Below are 26,850 nucleotides of genomic sequence, written 5' to 3'. Positions count from 1 at the left end.
AAGCAGAAATCTTTACAAAAGCGGTCATTGATGTTGAAGATTTATACAAGAGTCTTGTGCCTGAAGATGTACTCCTGCCATGAATGTTACCTTGTATGCACACCATCGTACAGAAGTGCTAAGTTTGGAAGACTGCACAAGGCTGTTAGCAATTGATTTGTTTTGCTGTTTTACTTTGAATAACAACAAAAGAATGAAGAGGGGACTTGCTTTGAAATTGAGACAGGCTGGGAAAAAAAATGCTAGCTTGTATCCTGTAATTATCCAGAAGTACCCTTGTAGACCCAAAATAAAACTCACAGAACAGGCATAAAGCACAATGCAGAATCGGAGTTTGTGAGGAGGTGGCCTGTCAATAGCCTGCCACATCCTTTCTCCTCTTTCCCATAGCATCGTTCTTGTTCTGTTTGCATGAAGAAGCTGCAGCAACAAATGACAATACAAATGGGGGAGGGGGGAAGAACATTTATAGGTCATATTGCAGTGTTCAAATAAAATACTAAAAATGCTATAAACAGTTTTATAATCATTGTTTATGGACTCTAGAATTTTTAATATTCTAAAATGTAATTGAATTCTGAAGCCAAGATTGTGCAATTAATCAGCGTTTTAGTGAGCCACTATTTGCTAGAAGTAACTTTGAGAAGAATTTGGACTTAAATTACTTTCTGTGTTTGTTTGTGGCTATAGCAAAAAAGTGAAATGCTGAAGTTGTCTGCAGAATCATACCTTGTGCACTTGCTTGGGTTGGCAAAAGTCCTGATTTGTGTTAAGTAGTTCAAGCATTTGAGAAACCTAATTGTTTGATTCCTGTGTGCAGATTCAGTCTTTGTGCATGTGAATCGTGGAATGAGTGTTTTTGGAGGACATGTTTTCAGGGCTTATGTTCACTTCTCTCTGTTACAATGGCTAAAGAACCCAAGTTAAATGGAAAAAATCCACGAACACTTTGTCGGTTTATCTAGGCATTTGTTATTATGTGCCCTACTTAGGAGTGAAGTGACTCCTAGGAATGCTTACATTTTTGCCTACTCCATTTGAGAGCCAGTGTTTCCTTCAGTTTTGAGGAAAGATGTTGCTGTTGTGAGCTGGAAGAGGGTGGAGGAGTTATGGCAATGACTGGAGCACTTGTTCCTTCCCAATCAGCTCTTAAATCCTGCTACCAGAAGGGTCAAAAACTGGCCAGCTGTGATATCCAAATAATTTTTAAAGCAGTTAATCCAGTCAGAGTGTTTATCAGTCTTTGTACCTCGTGTGGAGGCGGTGAGGACACATCCTAAAATAATTCAAGAGAAAAGCTCAGGTTATTGGCAAAAATAATTTAGTTCAGCTGAGTCTTGTTCAGGAGATTTACCTTTCCAAGTTACAGTATGAAATGCAAAACGTTATTCAGGGGATTCCTGCTCCGCAGCGATTAGGCAGGTGTGCAGAAACTTTGTTGTGCAAACCACCCTTTCTAAACTTGTGCCCTGGATCTAACAGTGCCCAGATGTTGTCACCATTAGCCACTGTATCTGGCATGATACTGATACGGGAGAAGGGGAAATCGGGAAGAGTTTGGATATAGCTGGGAAAGTAGAGGCCCAGCTCTGTAGCGTGTTTACCTCTGTACCTGCTGGCAGTTGCCTAGGTTGTTTCCCGCATAATTTACAGTTGTGTGGGGCACCGTGGTTCTGTTGTTGATCGTATCACACTCCTATGAGAACAACATTTGATTTAGCTGAGTATGCAATATCAGACATGTGTTTAGTATGTTTTAATTATCTTCAGAGAATATTAAGTTTAAGCTTTTTTTGTGTGTGTAAAAGTGTAGGCTTTCTTTACTTTTAATTGTGTCTCATCTCCTTTTGGATCTGTTCCCATTATTTTTTTCTGTTAAAGATGAAAATGATCATTTTTGTTTCAACCATTTTTCTCAAAATCTTGCTTTAGAAAGTCCTGATTCATCAGTCCTAGGAGGGGAAGTGGAGAGGGGAGGCATATGTGTAATAAAGAATCAGTTTATTCTGACTCGGAACTAGTTTGTGAGCAAGTAGTACCATACACAATCTAAAAAATAAGGATAGAAGAATGTAAGATATATGTAGGGCAGGTAGGTCTTATGGTGATAAATTTTGTTATAGTGTGACTTGGTGTTTTATTTGCAAAAAGCACCTTTTTTTTTTTTTTCAGATAAGGAAAAAGATTTTGCTTGGTTGTGCAAGTTACCCATTCCATGAAAAGTGGGAATAAAGAATGCAGTCTATGATTGGAATTGGGTTGCAAGACACAGTAAAGGTTTTGAAGTTAAAACCATGTTTCTGAAACGAAGTGCTCCCCACATTGTGTTTCTCCTCACCTAAAAAATCTTTTAACCCACATGCTTAAAATAATGTTGTCTAAGGTGCAGGAAGCTTTTTCTCCTGAGCACAATAGGAATATGTTGAATCTTTTGAAAACAGTTTCTGTTTTTCAAACACCTTTTCTTTTTCAGCATAGATAATTAACGCCTTCTTCACAGTGCTTGGTGCCCTTGATACATCTGTTACCTTTGACAGATCCTTTCTGTTTGCCACCTCTTCTTAACATGCTTCCAATATTTTCAGCACAAAATAGCTTTGTATCTTTGATGTTGGTTTTATACGGGCTCAATTAAATAAGAAAGCTGCTGACAGAGTGGTGTAGAGTTGAAACTTGAAGCTTTGTTTCTCTAAAGATTTTGTCCTTGGTCACTTGTCTTCAATTTTTGCTGCAAATTGTTTGATTTCTTTTAGGTAAGATTGTTAAAACATGCAGTTTTAGCTAGGACTGTGTTTGTTTTCAGTTTTACAGGTGGTATGTGCATTATGCAGAGAGAGGTAGGTAAAGGAAGTGGGGGAGTACTCTGCAGCTACAGCCTTAAACAGCAAAAACCCTTCCCGCTGGTGAGGGTGGCTTTAAAACATGTCTTTGTGGAATTTTCTGGAATATTTAGAAGCGTTGTAACAATGCAGCTGTTCATTGCCACCCCGTAGTTGCTGGTGGATGGTACCTTGTATTTAGGCTAAACAACCCGACTTTGAAAAGGGCTGTAGAGGGTGTTCAGATGGGCCCTTGGGTTGCTGAGCTGCAGCAGTAGGAACCTCCAGCCTTGCTAGTAACTGAGAGCAGTGATATTTTAACCCTTTCTTGAGGTTTTCCATAGCGACCCCTCTACAACTTTACGGTATGGTAGCGCACAAAGACGACTGCTGCAGAGATGCTTTGCAGTGGATTTTGGTAGTCAAGGTCTTAACGTTTCTCCATTTTGGAAGTGGGGAATTAAAATGTAATCATGATGTTGGAACAAGAGAGTAAGAAATACAAATGGATTAGAAAAGGTGCAGTCACAATATCTAAATAAAAGGCTTACCAGTGGCAGTAATTGTTACTGCTTATATGGGGTGGTATAATGACAGTTTTACAGAATTTCCCACATACTAGAATGCATGAGGTTAGAATTTTGTTTTTATGATATCTACCACTCCTTTCTTAAGGGAAATTAAATAGTGACGGCTCTGAGATTTCGGTCTATGTACAACAGTCATTTTGATCTCTACATTGTCAAACAAATAAATATCAAAAGCATTTTCAGTGCAGTTACTCTGTTTCATGCAGTGTTCTGGCATGAAAGGACTAATTGCATGTTATCCATTTTTTGCACGTGCATATATATATATATATATATGAAAAACAGCACGACAGAAAAATATAAAAGAATTTGAATATATGCTTACAGAGAGAAAACATAGGCATGTGTACGTGTGTATATATATCTTACTTGTTTCATATCCTAATGACGAGCATGTTACTGTCATGAATTTACTAGTGATCATCTATATCTACTATACAGTACCTATGGAGCAGTAAGTTATGGCAGAGTTGTAAAAGATGGGAGGCTGTTCACAGATAGGTCTCTTAGGTTCCCCTGCGCTGAGCAGAACTGTACACAATCTCAATTGTCAGTTTGTCTGGGAATTGTAATGCTTGATTCCTGGTGCAAGCCAAAATATTTTTGTACTTTTCTGTCTTTTTGACTTTACAGAAACTGCCCCAATCCCCCCATAGCACACCACTTTTTTTCTCCCAAGTTGCTTCTGATAATGTGTAATTCTCTTTAAAGTACTATATCTCACAAGGCTGATGGTTATTGCTTTTAGTTAGCTAATACCTAGAGTCTAATTTTTTCCTTCTCAGGGATTGGCCTTGTTCCCAGGATTTTGCAAAATATTTGCAAAGGGAGACTAAACCAGCGGGTCAGTCAATAGCACATCCAGCAATGTGTTAGGCACAGTCCTGGAGATGTTAATGTTTTTTTATTGTTCTTGTTAGTGTTGTAAATCCGCTTCTCCAAAAACATTAACAGTTAAGAAAAAGTTCAAAAATATGAGCAGGACAGATCTGTTCCACTAATCAGCTTTTAAGAACATGATGCATCATTGTATTTTATCTCAAACACTGGCTGACCAAGAACAGAGCTGCTTCAGCGAGCTGCGTCCTTGAGCCTCTGTGTTTGTTGTCTGTACATGCTAATAAGGAGAATGAGGAGAATTAATAAGCAATTTGAGCTGCAGCATAGTTTCTTGAAACATCTTTTCAAACCTCTTAAACACAGTTATTCTGTCATTTACAGAGGGATCATTTTGTTACTTAATTTGTATATTTCAAACTGAAAGTTGTGGATTCAGAAATTAGAACGTTGATCTTCATTGTTGCTAGATCCAGTGAGCTAAGAGGTAAATGACTGATACCATGAAGAAGAAGCAAATAAATGAAAGGGAAAGCCTGAGAGAAAGTGTGGATGCCAGATTTAATGAATAATTACCCTGAACTGGGTCACATGGTTTCTAGTTTTTACGCAGGTCAGACTGTGAGGAGATGGCATTTACTTAACTGAAAGGCCTGACTAAGTAGTCTCAACAGCCTTTGTGTAGAAAGTGAGGAGATCTCAGCTGACCTGTCCTTAATTCTTGAGATTTATAATGTGCGACTGTTGTGCTTTTATTTCAGGCATAGGTTCAGGGTCATAACAAAGGTGTGTCTTTGGTGTATTTATTCAAGGATTGCCCAGGGAACATGCCCAGTCCTTGCTTGCTACAGACCTGAAATGTAGCCTGAAGTACAGGCATGATTGCAGTTAAAAAGAAATAAAACTGGTGGCAGGTAAAAAAGGAGAAGGAAAAAAAGGAAGTAGAGAAAAAAGGGAAGGAAGGGCTGTTAAATTTACCAAAGTTTATTCCCACCTTTCAGTGTGCATTTAAAGCTGTGTACACTCTCAGTAAGTCTTTGAAGAACTGCCAGAAGCTAGAGTGGGTCATGTAGGTTTGTCCCTGCTCCAGTGAGGACGGCTATCTACTACAATTGCTGAATCCCAAATTACTTGAAAAGGAAGGCAAAGGGAGGAGATAGTAAAGCTAGTTAAACTGGATTTCATAAAGATATGAATGAATATGGTCATATTCATCTTTGAAATAAACTAAGGACTTTGAAAAATGAAAACCGGATTAACTTCCTATTGCCTTCGTTTAGAAAACAAGTTCAGAACTGGTGGTTGCGTGGGTGGCTGGGGCTGATGGGAAAACCCTAAAAGCTGAGAATCTATGCTAGAAAAGAATTATGAGGGTATATCTGCACCAAGCGCTACAACGTCCTCCGTGTTTCGTGCTATCCAGGCTATTTCTTATAGGCAGCTCGGCAAGATTGTTGTGTGACAATCGTGATTGGAGTTACATTTGCGTTGCTCTGCATTTAAACTAATGAGGCCCACTGAGTTCTTGGGACTACAGAGCCTCCCCCCACCTGCCACAAAGTCTTCTGTAAGTCGGAGGGCAAACTTGGGGTGCGAAACCAAACAGTTTGAACTGGACAGTGTGATGGGGTTTGTCTTAGCACAGTTGAGCAAGAAGTGCATCCCAAGAGCAAGAAGGTGATTTGACAGTAGTAATTCGTGAGGATGCACCTGTCTTTCCTCATTCTTTTTAGATTTTGTTATCATGGAGAAGAGAATCCTTTCTAAACTGATTGATCGTTACCGAACAGGGAAAACAAAGGTATTGCAAAATGCAGGTATTAACATACACATTTGTTTTGTTTTGAGCATATTTTATAAGTGCCAGAGGCATGCCTTTTTAGTAAGCAGGCAGTTGGCAAAAACCCTCTAGGTATCAGAGAAGCCCTGTGCTATAATTTTCCTAGAATAATAATGTCAAACAAATGACAATAGAAAGCCTATAAAATTTGCAGCCAGCTGGGCAAATTCTCGTGTGTGAACCACAGAAACTGTAAGAGCCTGTGCAGAATATTTTGTCTTGATCAGAGCTGCTCCAGTCTACTGCGTCCCTTGCCAGAGTAGCTGTAACCCCCTCACCTGCCAGCTGCAAATAGCAGCTCCATTAGGTGAACTCTGAGGAGCTCCGACCCAAGTCTCAGAGCAGCGTTAAGTGTGTGCTCTATTGGAAGGTTTTGCCTGGGTGGTTAAGTGTAGATTGATGATCCTTTTCAACATTAGTGTTAACAGGATACTGTATGGAAATTGGCGTGTATCAGGAATTATTATTAGTGCTTATTTTCAGATTCCCCCAAATAAGATGGATAGGGCTTCTGTGACCTGTGTCTTTTGTGAGTTAGTTATTTTGTTCTTGCATGCTTGCTCCTCATATTCTGTTTTTTGGATAACAGTCTGGGCATTAGGTGTAGCTGTAATTTCTCCTCTTAATGGTATTCCACTTCCCGTGACTCTTGCTTAGTTTCATCTAATCCTATCTCAAACAAAGTCCTGATGAGCCAAATGGAGCTGAACTGAGCCAAGGACCAAACCAATGCTGAGTATGGCTTTGAAGAAGACCAAATTATAGTAATTCCTTTTGTCATCGGATCACTAAGTTGTAGAACTTTGTTCCAAAAAGGTCTTGTTCAGCATTGCGCCTCAAGGGTTTATCTGTGTTTCAACTCCTTTTCTCTCTGACAGGGAGGTAAAAATGACTGTGTATAATTTACTGTAAGTGTCTTGGTTTCGATGCAATATTCTTTGTCAAACTGGATCTGTATGAATCCTTTATTGAAAAGCAAAATAAAAATACTGGCAAAGTCTCATTACTTCTGACAAGAAGAGACTCAAGGCTACTCTCTGACTTGTGTTCCACATGTTACTTACCAGGGGTCCTCCAGGCTGGCATGATGTTTATGAATTATTTCTTCTTGTAAAATAAACTATTAAACGCTATTCTGTTCAACTATTAAATTTTGGAATACTATATAAGTAATAGTGGTCTTGGCCACAGTTGCCCATTTTGCAGACCATGTGGGTTGTGCAAGGAGGTGGGAAGTTCATCTTGTCATGCATTGGGGAGGACCTGGGGGGCCTCTGGACCCTACCCTGGCCAGGCCCAGGAGGCTGTGCTTGGACCAGGGGCAGCAGTGGGAGGGGGCTCTAGGAGGGGTGAATTGCCCAGGCAGGACAGGCATGCTCCAGCTGTGGGATACTCCTGCTTAAAGCACTAATTTCATCACGTGTAATTGATGAGCAGTGTATGGTTAATACACACACTCCCTAGAATACTACCTCATCATTTCCCCCTTACCGCTTACAATAGCCTTCTAGCCCAGAGTTGCAGGATACTGCTAATGTGGTTTGAGTTTGTTAGAAGTGAAAAGGGTGTTTGGTTCTTTAGATAAACCAGGGGGAAAAAAAGCTAAGAACGGTGACTAAAATTTTCTTTTACATAGAAATAAAATACGGGGCAAACAGACCTGTTCAACTACAGCACTGTACTGTGAGGAAAGGAAGGTGGACTGGAGCAGAGATTCAGAGCAGTGCCTAGGGGAAAGCTACAGTATCTGATATGGATATATACATGTAGATGAAATCAACAGTGCTTCACATAGGAATCAAGTCTGCTTTTTTTAGTGATGCAGTGAATTTTTCACTGTAAAGGAAAATCATCCCACCTTCCCAAGATATTTACATGTGTACAGTCAGAAAAAAACAACTAAAATAGGAAATGTTTAACTGCCACAAATAAGTATATAATGAGATCCTTTTAATTAACATCAGAATATCGTAAAGCAATAATGAGTGTCTTGTTCATTTTTTTTATTTATTGGAATGGAAGTTATATATTCTGGAGATGATTAGGAGAAGGATGATGCTTGCCAAATTCTTAAGGAAATATTCTCTTCTGCTGGGGTGATGTGAGTGCAGTTTGAAGTACACATGCATTCCCACTAGAGGGGGGTCCACTCAGCCCAGGTTGTAATGCATTTTGGCTTTTTTTTTTTTTTTTTTTTTTTTTTTTTTTTTTTTTTTTTTTTTTTTTTTTTTTTTTTTTTTTTTTTTTTTTTTTTTTTTTTTTTTTTTTTTTAAACTCAGCATGAGGAAAACCTCATGTTGTCCCACATCTTTTTTCAGTACTTTACCTTGTGTATCTTAGGGTGTCAGCAGTTACTTGTCTCTTACTCAACTCCCCTTTATACAAAGAGGTGAAAATCAAAATGAATGCACTAACACAGCAGTATGCTGCTAAACACAGTGGTAACGAAGAATATAGAGGATGTTTCATTGCATCATGTGCAAGGTGAGAACAATTATTTATCAAAGAAGTGGTGTGATCATTCTTGGAAAAGCAGAAGTGGCGTTATCAGACCTGCCCAATAACATTTTTAATTAGAATTATTATCTGTACTAGCTTCACTCCAAACCATTTTACTGTCTTTCTGAGCCTTACGTTTATAAGCATAAAAGAAAATATTTCTATATGTGAAAGAGACTTAAGAGTATGTTAAACCAGCTTGAACTTCTACTTTACTCTTTGATATCACAGTTTGTTCATCTTCTCAGTTTCTTGGTGAAAAGAATGAGGATTAGGTTTTGTATGTGTGCTGGTCATTGAGCCATGTTAATTCATGTGTTTTGGGACTATGGCAATCATGAGCATTCTCTTGGCCCTGAGCAAGCAGGAGCTTCATTAGAGCAGGCCAGTTGCTGACAATACAGCTGTGCTCTACAGTGAAGGTCCACTTTAATGAGGTGGCCTCTCTGCAGATGAGACAGAGTGCAAAGAAAAGACACTCTGCCTGATCTCTTCTTTGTCAGTGCAGGAGTTCTGTGCCATCCCATCCGTATTGTGCTCCTGCAGCTGGTAGCATTGAGGGAGCACAGGGCAGGGGACAGGCAGCTCTGGGCAGGTTCAGTGGGGCCATCGGCCCAGCTGAGGCCTTTGGGAAGGAGAGGAAGTAAGGACATTAGGGCCAGAGAGGCAGAGTGTACTGGGACTGGCAAGACATCAGCAACCCTGGTGGATTCAAGGAGGGAGTCAGAGAAGGACCCAGTGTCACAAAGAAGGCTTCCTTTTTTCACCTAACGATTCTCCAGAATAAAAATGTAGCATTCGCTCTTTACAACTACCTGAAAGGTAAAACAACTGAGGTTGCAGCAAAGGGAGGATTGGTCTCTCAGGCAACTAACAACAGGACAGAAGGACACAGCCTCAGGTCCTCAGGTTGTGCCAGGGAAAGTTCAGGTTGGACATCGGGAAGAATTTTTTCACTGAAAAGGTGGTCGGGCATCGGAATGGACTAGGAAGGTGGTGGAATCAGTGTTACTGGAGGATTCAAGAAATGACTGGATGTGGTGCTTCTAGTCTAGTGGACATGGTGGTGATTGGTCAGAGGTTGGACTCAATGGTCTTGGACATCTTTTCCAAGCTTTATGATTCTTTGTGTTTCTGTGGTTAATGAGTCTGGTGGTATGTGACTGGCATAATACTGGATAGAGAAAACTGAATGTGTTTGAACAAGGTTGTTCAAGTTTTGGGGTCTATCTAGTGGTGGTAGCTGTATGTTGTACCAAAACAGTAAGCCGAGTGAAAATGAGCATTCACACTTTAGATGGGTAACCACACTAACCCTAACAGAGATGCTTCTGATAGTGGAATGACTTTTTTCAGAAGCCACCTGAGCATTTGAGTAGGGCACTGTATTGTGACAAGCAGTCATACAGTTATTTCCGATCCAATGGCTGATTATTCTTTTTGGCCCTGGGCAAGTCACTTAACCCTCTGTCTGTTTCTTCATCTGTAAAATATATTATGGATATTTATCAGTCTCACCAGGACTGATTGTTTAATATTTATAAAGTGCCTAAAGGATTAGAAGCTTAATATAAGGAGCTAATACATATCATATAATTTTCGATTGATTTTATTTACTTGGATTTTTTTTTTGTACCTCTTATTGAATGAGATGCTATTTTGAAGCCTCTTAACTGCCATTCCTAATTAGCTGGACAGGTCACAATTGGGTAACTTTAGGTTCGTTTTCTTAATTTATTCCTAGTTCCTATAAATGCTTTATCTCCCTCCCCCTTTTTTTTCCCCTCCCTTTTTTAATTTAAAGATGAAAGAATACCATATGTTGCTAGATTATGACATAAATATATTTAAGTGCTGCCATCATTGTTAGTTTATCAGCCTTTCCATTATAAACCCTCTTGTTCAGGGGTTTATAACTCTGGCATTATAACATGCTTCAGGCTGAAACTTCACATTCATTTTTTCCCTCTTGATTTGCTTTAAATCCTTCACTCTTCTTAAGTTAAACTGGAGATTAGATACATTAGTTATAGTTATACTAGTTGTATAAATTATAATGCAGCAGTAGGCATTTTAAATAGGATGTAAATCAGAGAAATAGAGAATTTCCTAGTTGTTAAACTCTGAGCCTGGGAGTAGAGATCCAGGATTCTTTTCATGAGTATATCCCCGGCTTGGCACATGACTACTACGAAATTATTTAACCTCTTCTGCCTCACTCTTCTCTCCATATATTGGGATGATGACATTTCTGACTTCATTGGTGTATTGGGAAGCTTAATTAATTAGAATTCATAAAAGCACCGAGATTCTCAGGTGAAAGGTGCTGAAGTGTGAAGTAGTTTTAAGGAGTCTAATGAAAAATCAGTGTGCCTGCTTTTCTGTGTCTGTTCCTGTTGTCGCAGATTAGCACGTATCAACTCTTAGAGCTGTGCTGTGTGTGTGGCAACCGGCAAGGAGTTTCATCTGGAGCACCTCTCAGTGACCTGGCAGCTTGATTTTCTCAGGCTTTCAGACATTCACTGAATCTCTCAGGCAGCTAGTGTTGGCCTTTGCCTGGGCAGTTTGTGTTGCCCGAGTTCTACAGTTTTCAAAGAAATCTCTATGCTCAAGACAGGACTGGAGCTTGCAAGCGAGACCTCAGCTGTGGAGATTGCTGTTAGTGCTGTTCGACTTGGTGCTGGTGCAGGATTACCCCGCCTGGTTAGAAGATAAGAGGAGGGGAAGAGTTCAGGTGTTTCCAGGCTTTTTTTACAAGGACTTACCATGGCAGATCATAATGGCTTTTGCTCAGGCAGCTTTTTGGTGTAGTCAAAACTCCACATGGAAAATAATGTTCAGCTGTATACAGCAAATTCTGAGACACTGACAGATAATCTTTGTCTCATTTAAGTGGAGAACCTTGTTTATGTCATGAGGGATGCTTTCTGAGTTTCCACACTTTAGGATTTCTGTTGTCAGCTGTTAGTTTAGCACATCCTATTGTATGTAGGTTTCCTAGGGTTAACCCTAGAGTGGCATCTTCATTTACAGATCTCTTCTTTGCCTGGACTGTGGTGCTGTGCTCAGGATAGAGAGTTCCTGGTGGTGGCTAAATTTGAAATTATCTTTCTCCTTATAATTTCAGGTTGAAGTCTTGGCCTCCGAGGATGCTACATTTGGACACAAGGTGTGTAGTTTGGTGCAGTTTTGTTATGTAGGTCCCAACAATACGGGTTGTTGGATGTGATGCCACAGAAAATGAGTTTTCAACCTGAGAATTGAGGGTCCTGGGACTTGCATCCATCAATTCAGAAACTCCCTTATGTGCGGTAATCTGAGATTGGCACACAGGCTGTTTTAATCCTGTTTAAAACCTGTGAGCAAGTTTTACTTGCAGAAACCCATGTGGAAATATGGGACATCAGCTTAGCAGTAATTATTAAGGTTGGACTTGCCCAAATGCTGGATTTGTTCTTGTTCCACAGATTTGCAACTGAAAAATTGTAGTTGTTGTCTGCTTTGCAGTCTGCTGAGTAAACCACTTCGTTCAGGTCCTTTTTGACGATGCATCCCGAGTAGAAAGTAGTTAATTGGACAGCTGGATCACCCTGTGTTCAGCTGTAGGTCAGTGTGTGGTGTGCAGTATGCCTGTTGGAGAGACCACTTCAGATGTGCTCTGCTAAATGGATGGGCTGTGTCTTGTTTATGCTTGGGTTTCTTTGGCCGGTGAGCATTATGGTCACGACCACTGTTTAAATTGAGCAGATGATTTTAAGCAGGGCAGATTGTGTGTAGGCTATATCTAGTTACTAGGAAGAGAGCGGATGGGGAGGGGAAGAAGGAGATTGTAGGAACAGTTAGCTAAATCATGACAATGAAGTTTCCTGCTTCTGAAGGCCCACATGCTGTGATGCTACTGTAGGTGAGAAAATAGCAGTGCTATTACTATTAAGGTAAAAAAAAAGTCAAGGAAATAATAAATAAGTACTCCAGGTTTATTTGGAATACAATAAGCAAAATTAACCAGCAGGAAAAAAAAAGTGGCACTTTTAAAGCACCTAAATATTCATGATGCCAGAATTTACATTGTATCTGTATTGTACATTTTAATGTTGATATGTGATAAAGTGATTTAAATAAATTATTGAAAAACAAACAGAGCTACTCCAGTATTATTTGAAATATACAACATATGGTAGTCTACAGTATTTTCTGATTTTTGTTTAATACCCAGCGTGCATACAAAATATTCATTGAATATTTAATAAACCTGGAGGGTCAGCTCTTGTGAACTCATCTCCATAATCCTTCAGACTAGGTGGGTAAACAGAAATATTACTGATGATTGTTGTAGCCAATCGCTCTTAGAACTAAAACACTGTGGAGGAGGCTTCTAATTCTTTTTCATGGCTAGACTTGCAAGGTGTTTTTATGTCTTCTAGTCATCTTGATGGACATCCTTCAAAACTCCTTTTTATTGCCAGAAGTTTTAAGAATTTTCTATTGCTAAGCTTTAGTTTTAGAAAACAGAATTAGTACTGTTGCCAACCCTTAACATCATCCTCCAGAGTCCTAAGCAACTTTTTCCTAAGATTCATCTTTGGAACTAACAGTGTCTTTTTAACTCTCTTAAAATAGTAGCTTTCTATTATATAGTGAACTGTGTATGCCTAGAAATGTCATGTACTTTTTATCAGTCAAGAAGAAGGTACATGTATCATCCTAAATTTGTTAATCCGAGAATTCATTTTTGCTGTCTATTTAGACATGCTGTGAAAGCATTTTCTTCCCTCCTCTCCCTTAAGAAATGCTTCCTTTACTGTCTGTCTCATCTGGCAAATAAATGTTAGTGTCTCTGTTACATTAACAGATGAGTTGGTATGCCTGCAGAGAATATGTATAAGGACAACTTCTAAAATGAAAAATACTTAATATTATAAATTAGAGCCCAAGTTGAATACCATATAACATAGTTGAGAAGAGTGTAAGGTTAAAAGTTTTCACGATGCAATGTTTTCCTTGGTACCTGCTTTTAGCCTGAATTTTCCTCCAGGGCTATTGCAGACTGTTGAGAGGAGCTATCTTTTTTGGATTTTTGGTGTAGCATATGCCTCAGCTTGAAACATTGTAGGACCCCTCTGTATCCATGATCAGAAGCATAATTTGCTTCAGGGGATGACGCTTCCTTTGACAACATCCATTCCACCTATCCTTTAGACACTTACCACTTACTTTTAGGCTTGATGACAGGCTCTGTTGCCTGTAGATACATACAAAAATGCTGGTTTTTTTTAAAAAAAGGATATTTCTAGACTGGTGAAAGAACTTAGAATGTCATTTGTTATTCTTAAGTTCTCCATGATTTCAGTCTCATGGTAGATATGCATACTTGCAGGAAATGGGAGTGTTTCCCAGGAAAAGGTTCTGAATGAGGTATCAGAACATTGTTCAGCCTCACTGTAGTAATCTTCAGAGAACTGAAGCTCTGGCTGATGTAGTCTGCCCCTTAAATTTTGAGTCTTCAATTATGATGATGATCATTAGAAGTGTGTGTAGAAATCAGCTGCAGGATGCTTTTGATGCAAGTTACGCATATTGATTTGGACAAAACAATTCTTATTTTGGAAAATCAAAAGCAATTGTGTCACACTGCCAAAATACCTGGGGAATAGGCGTCTTGAAGTACCAAATCCTATCTTTACTCCATGGAACGGGTGCAAATTGCAAACCATTAATAGTAGTCCTTAAAAATGTTTCCTCCATCTCATCTTTTCAGTAAGAAAACAGTCTTCCCCAAACAAATGTAGAATATAAGGCATTTGTTGGAATAAAAATGACATTTTCATGTGAACTTTTTTAATTTCCATTTTGTGCATATGTAAGAGCAGTTCTCTTTAAAAGGCTGTGAATATCTAAGCACATTTTCAATCAGTTTAAATAAAAGTTGTTTTTTGATAAGTATAAAGATGTACAGATTTGACTGCATTGCTATCCAAACCTTTCCTTTGCTTGAAGCAAGCAAACCCATTCAGCTTTCTTTGCAACTAATTTTACAGAAGGAGGAAGCTGTTAGCGTGCTGTAACAGCTTTGTCGACGATGGTACATGTGGTGTTCAGTTTAATTTACACATGCATTTGTGTGTGTGTTTGAATGCATGTTTGTTTCTTAAAGCAAAAAAACCTTCCAGCTTTTTACTGATCCTTCTGCTCCAATATGTAGAAGGGTTATGTGTGCATGGTTGCACATGGGAAGATTAGGGGAGATGACCATGTAGCAAATCGTGAACAGCTGATAGGTGATTTGGGACAGACTTAACAGTTATGCCTGGTTCATTCAAACTCTACTGAGGATAAAATTATAATAATAACAATAATAATAATAATAATAATTATATATATATATAGATAAAATAAGTTTCTTTAAAAACGTAGTTGCCGATAAACAAACATGGAGTGAATAGATGGAGTGGTATCTGCCTGAGTGTGCAGTCAACACAGGAATGTCTTTCAAAGTTGTAAATTCCTTGAGTATTATTAATCTTATTAAAGCCTAATGATGACATGTAAAATACAGTACCAATTTATTTTGTGTTTATTTTAGCTGAGTATGAAGATACATTTTATTAGATAGGACCAGTCAGTATTCACAGATGGCAGAGAAAATTAGGAGGAATACAAAAATATGAAAAAAGAAAGAAAAAGAAATAATGTGCACAGGACTGATTTAAAGACCACGGCAATGAACAAATAAAAATAACAACATGTGAGTTTCTTAAATCCTCCTAAGACATTCAGATGCTCAATTTCCATTAGAACCTTTTAATCTCTGTGGTAGAATTGAAAATCTTAATCTGAAAGTTTGGATATAGTATAAAGATTAAATCCACGTTTTATTGTTGCAGGAGGCACATATCAGCATCAGTTGAAATTACAGTGTCGAACACGGTAGCACATACTCCAGACAAGCTGCAAGTGGTGTCTGACCCTATCTAGAGAATGAGATACCTGACTTTTAAATATTTGTGCTCGGTTTACTCTCCTTTCCCTCCCTTTCCCTAAGGCTTTTACTGTCAGCATCTACCTGACCCAAATAGCATAGAGTAGAGGAGGCTTCATTCAGTTGAGCCAGGTGAGATCATCTTGTCCACGTGTCTCGACCTGTCTGGACCTGCAGAGTGCCATAAACTCTGTTTGCAGCGACGGCCGCAGAGCCCGCCTACCGCAGCTAATGCCGAGGTGCAGTGATCCCAGCTTAGTGCTGCATTAATATAAATAAGTTTGTTAATGGCAGTCCAGCAGCTACATGTCAGAAGGCTCACAACTTTGTGCAACAGGAAAAGAGACACTTATGTTCCCACAGTGGGGGAGCTCCACCAAGAACAGGACTCTCTTATTTGGTAGTGAGCTTTAATCCTTCCATTGTGTGTCGTTTTAAGCTGTGTTGTGATGTAATTGGCTTAATCATTACTATTATGTTGCTTTGCACAAGTTAAGATTGTAATTTGACATATGGAAATAAATGGCAACTGGATTAGTGATTTGCAGGTGTCATTTAAAAACGGGGCAGGGAAGAAAGCCTTTCATATTTTGCAAGTGGCGTGTTTGCTAGTGTACGAAGGCAGAATTAACCACACAACTGCATATCATGCTGTTTTGAAGTAGGAGCAAGCTTCACCTGTTCTTTTCTGGGACTGCATGCTGCTGGGGTTGAGGAAAGAGAATCTCATTCCCGATGGATGTGTTCACTGTAGGAGTGATTTTACATTTCCTTTGCGGAAGACAAATATAGGAGTAAGGCTTTCTCTTTGATCGAGAAATCAGCATAATGGAGAGACAGCTCTATTAAAGAAATGCAGCAAGGGTGGCATTTCTGATGTGGATGTGTCTGTGTGGTGGAGCTTCCAGCATTGTTCGTGGAAGTAGATGTATTTTTGTTTTATGACACAGCATAAAGTGATAACCTTGTCTCCATAATTTAGTAACTCCGGAAGATGTTTAGAGAGTCCATTCCTAAGTCTTTCAAAGTACAAGCTGCTGGATTGCATTTTTAAATGCTCTTTCTCTAATACAAGATACAGGGTTTTAAGAATCAAATGGGCTCAGAACTAAAATATCTGTTGTGGTTTTTTTCCCTCTCAAACATGCTTTTACTTGAGTTTATTAAGGTGGGTTTGGGGGTATTTTGTGGTTATTTTTTGGCGAGGGGAGAGAGTACGTGCTTTTGGTGGAGGAGTGTTGCTTTCTTCCACCTTGCAAATGCTGCATTATTGCAGCAATCAGCACATCATGCTGCATCCTCTGTAGTCCACTTATTTTCATGATCCCAGATAGTAGAAGTTCAGATCCCCAGGGGAAATTCAGCTGCACAGTGTAACTATGTGTCAGCTTCCTGGTTCGAAGCATAGGACATCAAAGAGAATACATTTGGTGGCTGACTCTGAGTTAGGGCTATGCAAACCTAGAAGGAAACTGTTGTTCTAGCGGTATCTGCAACGCAGAACCCCTGAGCTATGAGATGGAGATGCCATGTGATAAAATTGAGAAAACATGTTCTCAAGAGATTTTTTTTCCCCTTTTTTTTTTTTTTTTTTTTTTTTTTTTTTTTTTTTTTTTTTTTTTTTTTTTTTTTTTTTTTTTTTTTTTTTTTTTTTTTTTTTTTTTTTTTTTTAGAATTTGTATCAGTTTGAATGCAATAAAATAGTGCTTACTTCGTGGAAAGAAAAAAAGGAAGCCGTTGAAGGAGAAGAAAAAAGTAGAGATTAAAAATTGTTCTCTATTAACGTTTGCCTTGCTTAAAACCATTTTCTTTTGTTGAAGACCCTAAGCAGCCTCTGCTCCTGCCATCTGGTGGTTAGTAATAAAAGTTGCATCTTCAAAGCCAAATTAAATTGTTTTAAAGCCAATTAATCCTTTTCAGAAGAGGATGTTTTCAAGTGTCTGAATTATCTCTGTCTTGATATGTTGACACTAGCAGTGTCTATGTGTGTGCTTAGTATATGGGAAAATAGAGAGAAAGGAGTCCTCATTTACATCTGTCTTTGCACTGTTGACTAATGTAGGAATCTGGGGTTGTAAATAAGTTTTTGGATTTGTTTCAGCTTAGAAAGAGAAATAGATATTAGCCTTCAGTGGATTCTGTTTTGCTACTCATAGAAGAGTTAGGATTACATGTTTCCCTGATTCTGTTAATTTCTTTGTGGAGTTCTTTCATATAAGGTCTTCAGATGGTTAAAAACATTTTCCAACCTTCTTTGAGTCATTGTTAAAGCTGTGTTTTGGGATTGCTGAAGTCTCCTGAGTGCCCTCTGTGCTGGGTGTTTTCTAGGAGTAGAAAATGGCATTATAGCAGGAAACAAGGTGCTCTTTTTATATTCTTAGGGACCCCTGACAGATGTGTCCAAGTGTTTTGAAGTAGTTATGACTAAGTAGCAACAACCTGAACATATTTCTGCCTGAACCTGTGCATATCACTGCGATGTTATTTGGGACAATCCAAGAACAGGCAAAACCAAGAAATTGTGGTTATGTGTTAGAAATTTTGTCTGCATAATCACTAGTTCTTTATGTCTGGTAAGTTTAGTCTCAATAAATATCTCTGTGATTTGTAGTGGTTTTTTCCCAATTAATTTTATAGAAATTAAGAGGTGCCACACCAAGATATTTATGGTCATAAGTTCATCTCAATCCATTGTACAGTCCCAGCTGTGGTCCAGCTTCGTCCTGAGTGCTGCATCTGTACAAGAGTGTATCTAACCACCTTGGGCATGGAGGGTGATTCCAAACAGCATCTGCTTGTGGTGCCCCAGTCCTCACAGCTTGCTCCTGCTTCCCTTACGGAGAGGATTTTTAAGTACTGTGGGAGGATGGAAAAAAATGCAGACTTCTTAGAGGTCCTGATGCCTCCTTGTGTGGTGGAGGTGGGTCTGGGCAATTTCAAAACAATCTTGCATGAAGAAGAAAACACAAAATTATACACAGAACAAGAAAAAGAAAAAACTCCGTTAGCTGAGAACCCGCAGTTGTGAGAAAGTCAAGACAGGCTGGATAAATTATGTAGTAAGAGTTGGTTCAGTGTGGAGTTTTCAGAAGCAGATGCATATGCAATTTGAGGCAACTGTTTGATATTTGCTCAAGTGATGTCTGTAAATTGGAATTATGGAATGGTTTGGGTTGGAAGGAACCTTAAAGACCATCAGTTCCAACCCACTTGTCATGGGGCAGGGACTCCTTTCACTAGACCAGGTTGCTCAGAGCTCCATCCAACCTGGCCTTGAACGCTCCAGAGATGGGGCATCCTCTCTGGGCAGCTCATTCCAGTGCCTCATTACCCACAGTAAAGGCTTGGCAAACAGTTTTGCTTTTCTGGTCGATGAGTATCCCTCTTTGGCCAGTCCTATGCTGATTTAGGTTGCCACTATATTGAAATGAACTGCTGCAACTTTGAACCACCCAGCTCTTGTGGTGGCGGTGGCAGCAGCAGCAGCAGCAGTCCATACTTCCCTCTGCTGCTTTTATGAAGAGGCAGTCTGTAGTATGGTTTGCCCTTTACAAACTCCATGGGAATGTCAGAAGAGTGCAAAGTTTGGTACTGCTTTCATGGTGGGAATATGCATCACCTTGAGGGTTTGAACTCACCATTTCACACCAGTCACTACTACATTGCAGCGATTTAAGTTACTACCAAAAAAAAAAAAATTATTCTCTCAATCTTCCTTATGTTACTCATTAAATTTTTAACTGGTGGGCGCACTTAGACAGGCTGAGTCTGGTGTGCCTGAGCTGTCTGGCTGGGTGTGCTGCTCAGCGTCCTCCCTCACTCAGCTGCCTCCTGTTGACATGTAACCGGGGGTGATGCTTGCCTGATCAGGCGGGTCCTTTAGAGTTCTGTGTGGCCCCTTTGATTTATACTCCTGGTTTGAACTTCGAGGGAGTATCAGATTTACCAAGAAGTCATCTAACAATCGGAACACAAGAGTTTGCTTGTAAATACCTGCACATTTTAAATAAATGTTGAGGCAGGTGGTCTCCTTGTTTGGGGGTGGGAAGAGGGCAGTTGAGAATATTTGCAGATAGTTTGCTGTTCCGCCTTGATGAGGCAAGCAGGTTAGACCAGATTTCTTTTTCTTCTCTAAATTCTACCTGATTGCACAACTGGTGGGATGAGAACTGCGCCCTCCAGCAACCAACCCCACCTTCCTACAGGAAGCTCGCTCTGATTCAGATTGCGGCTTAAAAACAACAACAAAGCCTCCACAAATATTTATTTCTTTACAAAGCTACTGTTAATTTGTTTGCTTTTTTTTTTTCTTTGTGTAGCATTCTTTTTTAACAGCATGAAATACACATATAGAAAAAGATCCTGAATTATTCTATGTGGCTACTTCTCCTGATTTCAGAACCAGCTTGTTAAAACTAACGCTAAGTTTGAAGAATAGGAATTGCAAAAAGGAATGTGAGAAAGTTGTTGGTAGACAGATGTGATTTAGGTTTTCGTTCCCCCCCCTCTTTTTTTTTCCTGAGACAAGGTCAGGTGTGTATCATCGTTCAGAGCTGTGCTTTGCTGTAAAAAGTGCTGTTGACATGTTGCAGATTTCAAGAGGCAAAAAACAATGACAATACTTCAGGATCTTGGGCTTTTTACTGAATGTACATTTCTTTTACAGAGGACATCATTTGTAACTTTGGAACTTCAGTTATTTCAGTTTGCTTTTTTTAAGAATTCCTTCTTGTGAGAGTTTTCTGTTGAATTGGAATATTGATAATTTTGTTAGATTACAATGACACTGGGAAATCTTGTTTTTCAAGGTCATTCCTTGGATTGTCTTGGTGAACAGTTAATTTTACAGGGTCTTACAGGAGAATCAAGATTACAGGTGACTTTGGCATGATTTCCATACTATTGTAATGCTTTACATTGTTTAATGTTATACACATGTAAACCATTGTGACCAATTTCTAGTGTAACAGTCGTTCTGTGTGTTTTATGGTTTTACTACTAAATCCTTGCTACTACCTGAAGTAGACAACAGACGGATTTGCAGTCTTTTTATTACCATTTTAATCTGAAGCAAAGTAAGCATTATTTGTAGTGTTCATTTTAATGGGGCTGTTTTCATTCCATCATCCAATTCCAACCCCCCCGTTATCAAGATCTCCCTGAGCTTCCTGCAAAACTTCCTCACAGTGTTATTCCTTGTGTCAGAACTGATGTACCGATTACCTTGTAAATCTATACCTAGCGTGGTTTTACAACTTCAGTCTTCATGCAAGGGTTGTGCTCCGATGGAGGGATGTACACCTTAAAAACGTTTGTGTAAAGAGCAGTTAGAGTACATGCTAATTTAAAAATTCATAAATGTATTTTCAGAAATGCGTTAACTGCTGTTTATGAAAGAAAGCAATGAAGTGAATCATGTGGAACTGGCTTTTGTCGCATTTAAGTAACTAAATACCATTATAGCACATAAGATTGCTGCAAAGGCTTTACAGTAATGTAGGTATGGCTGTTTATATGCTTATTAACTTGCAGGTTTTTTTAGCTGTGGTGTGTGCAGAATGCTGCCAAGGTCAAAGTTGTTAAGCTGCCCCAAATAGTACTGAGGAAAGGAATTATGTTAGGTAAAGCATTGGTTTGCCTTTTTTTTTTTAAAGTAACCTTTTTTGGGGTTTTTTTTGGTGTGTTTTTTTTTTACTAGCAGTGCTGTAGAAAAGGATCTTGAAGGAGAAATTGGGGGATGCTGGGTTTTGAAGCAGCATGAAATTAAGGAAATAGGATTAGAACTGCAGACTTTGGTGAAACAAATGTTGAAGATGGTCACCATACTCTTAGGATCCTGTGCATTGCTTGGCTTAGTTATACAGAGGTTTGAAAAGTGAGAAGTTCAAACTTGATACAGTGACCAAGGGAAAGCTAATGGAGTACATTAAAAATGCAAGCTGACCTAGATATACTGTTGAATGGTGCCATGTGGTGTGCTGCTTTATATGGCAGGCTGGAGCACCTTGTTGACCAGAATAAAAGCTAAAAAAGCTGATAATTATGCATTGTTTACAAATCCAAAGAGAGGATAGAAGAATTGAGCTGTCCTGTTCCATTTTTTATGTGATTTTAAGAAAAACAACTTGTTCACTATGAAAGCAGCTATTGATTTTGGTAAAATATGTACAACATTCTATTTTTTTAAAAGTACAGAAATAACTTCTGTAGAATGACCAGTGTGCATGCCCCATTGCCACAAGTGTGTGTCTGCTTTCTGCTCTCTTCTGTCAAAGCTACATGTACACAGAACCTTGGAAGGTGAAGGAAAAGTTAGTATTATGTTAGGAGTTTTGGAGTTAATTGATTGGATTTAAGTTCTTTCTCTCTGGAATATGGTGATATTCAGAATGGTAAGGTGATGCAGAATCTGGCGATTAATTTTACACTACTTACTTCCAGGTTATCTTTGAAGAACTATTTTAAGAGATGTCAAAGTATCAGAAAATGTTAATATGATATTATTTTTCAGCTAATGAATATTAAAATAACTTTTAGCTGCTGTTTGAAACTTGGTGGTAAGTCATTCATTTAGGTATTGAGACAGTTTCAACTTGGAATTATTATCCCAACTTATAAATACCAAGAAAAGCTTACAGAGGAAATGTTGACGTAGCACCCCCACCCCCCACATCTGCCTTAGCTCTCCTCAAACGGTGTAAATGCAGGCAGATATATTATTGGGATGTTATATATGTTCATAGGACTAGGAGGTTTGAAATTGATTTTTTTTTCCTAAGGCTGTATGTTCCAATGCATTTTCAGTTGGTACAATAATAATAGTAAAGACTTGCATGTACCTGTGATGCATTTGATTCCTCCCTGCAGTGACTCATTGTGGATCTCTTACAGCTAAGTGTTTGTTCCTTGCGATCAGAGGAAAATGCTACACACCTTCTGCTTCATGCCTATTAAGTTCAAGTTTCTGTTGTAGGCAGCATTACACTGCTATCTGTGAGAATTAAAGGGGAAAAAATATCAAGAACAGTAGGTAAAGTGAAAATTTAGAAAGCCACTTTGTTCCCCCTCAGCCCTAATGTCAATTTTTAATCCATTTCTGTTTTCATGCTTGCTTCTTCCAGATTTACAAATTTTTCTTCCTATTCAGAGCACCCGCCTTTGGTACCCTGTTGAAATTAATGACTGTAATGGTAATTGCTCTTTTCTGTCTTCTGGAACCTTAATGATGGATACCAACCTTTTTAATCTTGTTATGTTAAAGATAATGTATGGTTCATTTATCCAGACCATTTTTTTGAGTTGAAGAAGGGATTGTTTTCTCCAATTTTGTTATCATTTTTCCCCCTCACCTTTTTCATTCCCTGAGGGACTGGTCTGGAGAACAAAGTGTCCGTGTTCCTGGGAACAGAAATAGATTGTTCCATTCATAATTTAGTGATCTATTTCTGTTTGGCAAAGTTAAGCACATGCTTAATTTCAGGTCTCTGATTAAATCTCACTGACTCCACTATGACTTAGGTGCTTTGCAAAACTGTGGCTTTTATTCCCATCTCAACATCGCATCATTCCTTCTGTCTCGTTGCTCTTTTTTCCCTTCTTCCCCCCCCCCCCCCCCATTCCGTGCTGCAAGTTGACTGTGCTTAGTGTCAGCAGTTTATGTTCTGCATGTTTAATGAAGGCCACGGCTCAGCTCAGCATAGCCCTTCCCCTTACGTTAACAGAATTTTGATAAATGAGATTTCCTTGTGTGGAGAGCCGAGAAGGGGCTTTGACGGGAAAAGGCAGGGCATGAAATCAGCAGGTGTCAGGGTGTGCAAATTATAGGCATTTTAAACAAAAGACAAAATAAAGAACTTGTTATGACTGTCTTCAAAATGCGTTTCTTCCTGAGAAGCACAAAAAAGGATTTAACAAAATACTTTAGCAAAACAGAAGTAGATTCAGAGAGCAGTAATCTGAACCAACGTATTCCTGACTTCCTTTTTGCTCTGTATTCCCCATACCTACCACCTTAATTGTCAAAGTATGCTATATAAGCAATTGGATTACAATAATCATTGCTGAGTTTAGCACGTGTAAATGTGTTTCAGTTGTGGTTTATATCCTGTGTTGATCTAAACTATGAGAAAATCTCTATTTTATGCCCACTCAAGCTATTGACTGCAATAGAATAACAGAGGGAACTAGTTGTACAGATAAAAAGAAAGTGCTAGCAGATATTGAAAGAAACCTTTTCAATTAAGGTGCATTTCTAGGATCCCTCCTCCTTTTTCATTTATACGTTCATTTTTCTGATACTGCTCACTACATTCTGTGCAGATTTAGCTTGTTCAGTGACTGATTTCCTATTCAGACTGTATTGCAGTGTCAAAAATTAAAAAAAAAAAAAAAAAAAAAAAGGTTTTTTGTGTGCTTGCATGTGCCAGTGAGGTATTGGATTGTTGAAATAACATCAAACTTTTCAGTGGAGATTATAATCTGACATGAATGATTGAAGGCCAGAAATGGATCCTGCAGACCTAAAAGTGAAGATATTTTATTACCTTAGCTAACATTTCATAAAAGTTTCTGCAGCTGTAGTGGATTAAAGATGAATTGTTTTTATTGGAGAGATGAAAAGAAAGGACAGTTGGTATGGTTATAATAATTAATAAATAACACAGTTAATTACTCTACTGGCTCTCCGCTATGTTCAGAGATTAATTTAAATCAATTTGTGCTCCCTTCTATTAAAATACTCAAAACTGTATTTTTATGCACACACATAGAAAAATAAAATGCATATGTGTATTTAAATATACATATGTACATATATGTGTAATTTTATTTCTTATGTATCTGTGTTTAGCTATGTAGGGGTGTTTTTCTCCTTTTTGGCGGGATTTTTGCATGGCTTGAAAACAGACATAATTGCTGATCTTGTAATTTTTTCGTAAATTATTTTTTACCATACCTGTGCACTAAATTGTTCTGTAATGTCTACAAAGAGTCTCTTGGGATTTTCTACTCACCTCAAACTGCTCTGCTTCCCTCTTGTCAGCCAGGCAGTGACGGAGCCCCTCCACAGTTGGGAGCAGCTCAGAGTTGCGCATGATCACCCAATGGATTATTCTGGTCTACAAAGTTTCTTTTACAGAGAGTATATTTTTTCTTACTTATTGAGATACACTCTTTATTCCCATTCCATCTCATTCCAAATTTTTATTTAAAAAAAAAATATAAAAAATCTATCAATTTTTTTTTCAGATGTTTTACAGCAAAGCAGTGTAGTTGCAGTGGCTTCCAGCAGTAGCTGTAGACCTTAAGCTATATTGTACATTCTCAGTTTTACAGGGTAATTTGTAATATGCCCTTTCCAAATCCCGAATTCCAGACTCTTAGCCCCCTGTGATCACAAAGAGTATTTATAGGCTCGTCGGGGAGGTGCTGGCAGCTGGATGGCAGGCAGGCAGAATTCTCAATTCCTGTAAACTGCAGGCAGACAAGGCTCTTCCGCAGCACATGATCAGGCCTTTCGGGCCATTGGGCAAGTGTAATGGCAGGTGCAATTAGTGTCCCTTCTCTTAGGCTTTTCTTGTTCAGGGCAGAAGTGTTTGTGAAGGAGAGCAGAAGAGCTCAGTGTGACTGCAGTACTCCTCCCTGCAGAAAACCAGGACCAGCCCCAGGTGCTACAGCTCCTTCTGGGCCTTCATTTTGTGCATTTCATTTTTGTGCCAAAATGGCAGTCGTAACTTTACAGTCGAAATAGAGGAATACAGAACTGCGTGGATCACATTTTCATCAGGCATATGTGTACACACATGCGTGTTGTGGCACAGGTCCAGTGATTGGTTGAGATGTGCAGAACTATTTGTTTTGTAAATTACTTAGTCCACAATTCTACCATTGGCTTTACCAGGGAGCAGCATTACTGGAAGTAGCCAGTGCACTGTCAGGGTTTATTTCAAACACCTTTTTCTCACAGCAAGTGAGAGTTGGGCTGAAAATAATATTTGATAGCACTGTGCAGAGAATGAAGTTGGTACTCCATGGCCAGCAAGCAGGGCACTGTGGGGCAGCCCCCACTGATTTCAGTGGGATCGAGCTAGGAATACATCCTAGGAAGGAATGTGTGCCTTCATTGGCTTGGACTGTGCTGGTAGTGTTCTAGGATTATTGGAGAGAAGCTGTGCATGGGTAACGTGCTGTGATCGTATCTCCATCAGATTTGAAATATACGGTCCTAGTTAAACAAAGAAAACCTGTGTTAACAGGGAAAAAGAGAACTATGTCCTTTTCACATTTGAGAGTTAAGTCCTGTTTATTTTGCCTTAAAATGCAGGGAGGTGGATAAAGACTGGTTACATTTTTTTATTCCCTCATCTCTAAAACCCAGTAAGTGAAGCCAAAGAAGGTTTTCTTTTGCTTGTTACCACTTATTTTTTTCACACTACCAGGCAGAATGAAATCTTCAGTCTAGAATAGAAATGTTTCAAAAATATGTGATAAATTCTTTCTGCAGTTATTTCTAAAATACTGGATTAACTTGCGAAATAATTGCAAGTAATTACGAACAGCAGCTTATATGGCAGCACCTGGTTCTTTTTTTTTTTCCTGCTGCAGCTATTGCCACAATTTCTTTTTGTTGATCTTTACCGTGAATATACATTTTGCCAAAGAGCATTGCTCACTAAGATTTGGAGTTAGTTTATGATATTATACAGTGATTTAAAGTAATTATACTCTAAACTATGACAAACAGTGTAATTTGGAGACTGCATTCCATACATACCCTTCCATCATGTTCTGGCAAAGACCATCCTTCTGCTAAATCTGATAAAATATACATTTCAAATCCCAAATGTGCACACACATAAAAAACAACCATACCAAGAATGCCTGTCACTTCATGGCATTGGCCAGGATATCAGTGCTTTACCTTTACATCTCCAGAATGCAAGTTATTATGTGCTAAACTGCAGCATTAACCTTACACCCGGGTGAGCACCGGCTTGTCTGAGCACACCCTGCACTCTGTGGGCTGGGTGCCACGGCTCTGTCAAGGCCAGGGTGCCACACTGGGCAGTATGCTCCTGTTTAAGCTTAAATATGTCAAGAGCCATCAATTAAGAGGGCTTTCGAAAAGCAGAGGTAGTTGGAGCCGGAAGTCTCCTCAGAACTGGGTATCACAGTGTGCAAAATCTGAAATGAACTTTCAGTGAGGCCCAGATGATTGCTGTGCTTCAGCAGAGGGGAAGGGTTCGCCTTCTCGGCTTGCTACTGGCACATCTTTAAGGTGTGGGGGGA

At 39.0% G+C, this 26,850-nt stretch overlaps 1 protein-coding gene across 9 annotated transcripts in view; it reads left to right on the top strand.

Annotated features, from left to right (window-relative positions):
• The window catches only part of ARID1B (AT-rich interaction domain 1B), a 325,355-nt gene that overhangs the window by 168,270 nt on the left and 130,235 nt on the right, over positions 1 to 26,850 (top strand). For 5 of the 9 annotated variants that reach the window (XM_027904985.1, XM_027904958.1, XM_027904992.1 and 2 more), the window contains exon 5: positions 11,713 to 11,754. The exons of the other annotated variants lie outside the window; for them this stretch is intronic. In XM_027904985.1, coding sequence (XP_027760786.1) covers positions 11,713 to 11,754 — 42 coding nt within the window. The remainder of the gene's footprint in view (positions 1 to 11,712; positions 11,755 to 26,850) is intronic. 9 annotated transcript variants of the gene reach the window in all.

The sequence above is a fragment of the Empidonax traillii genome, unplaced genomic scaffold (assembly GCF_003031625.1).
Source record: "Empidonax traillii isolate 1590-97213 ecotype Southwest subspecies unplaced genomic scaffold, ASM303162v1 scaffold24:size2376012, whole genome shotgun sequence".
In the NCBI taxonomy this organism is placed as follows: Eukaryota; Metazoa; Chordata; class Aves; order Passeriformes; family Tyrannidae; genus Empidonax; species Empidonax traillii.
Note: the sequence above shows the minus strand (reverse complement) of the source record. Positions and strands in the feature narration are given on the sequence as shown.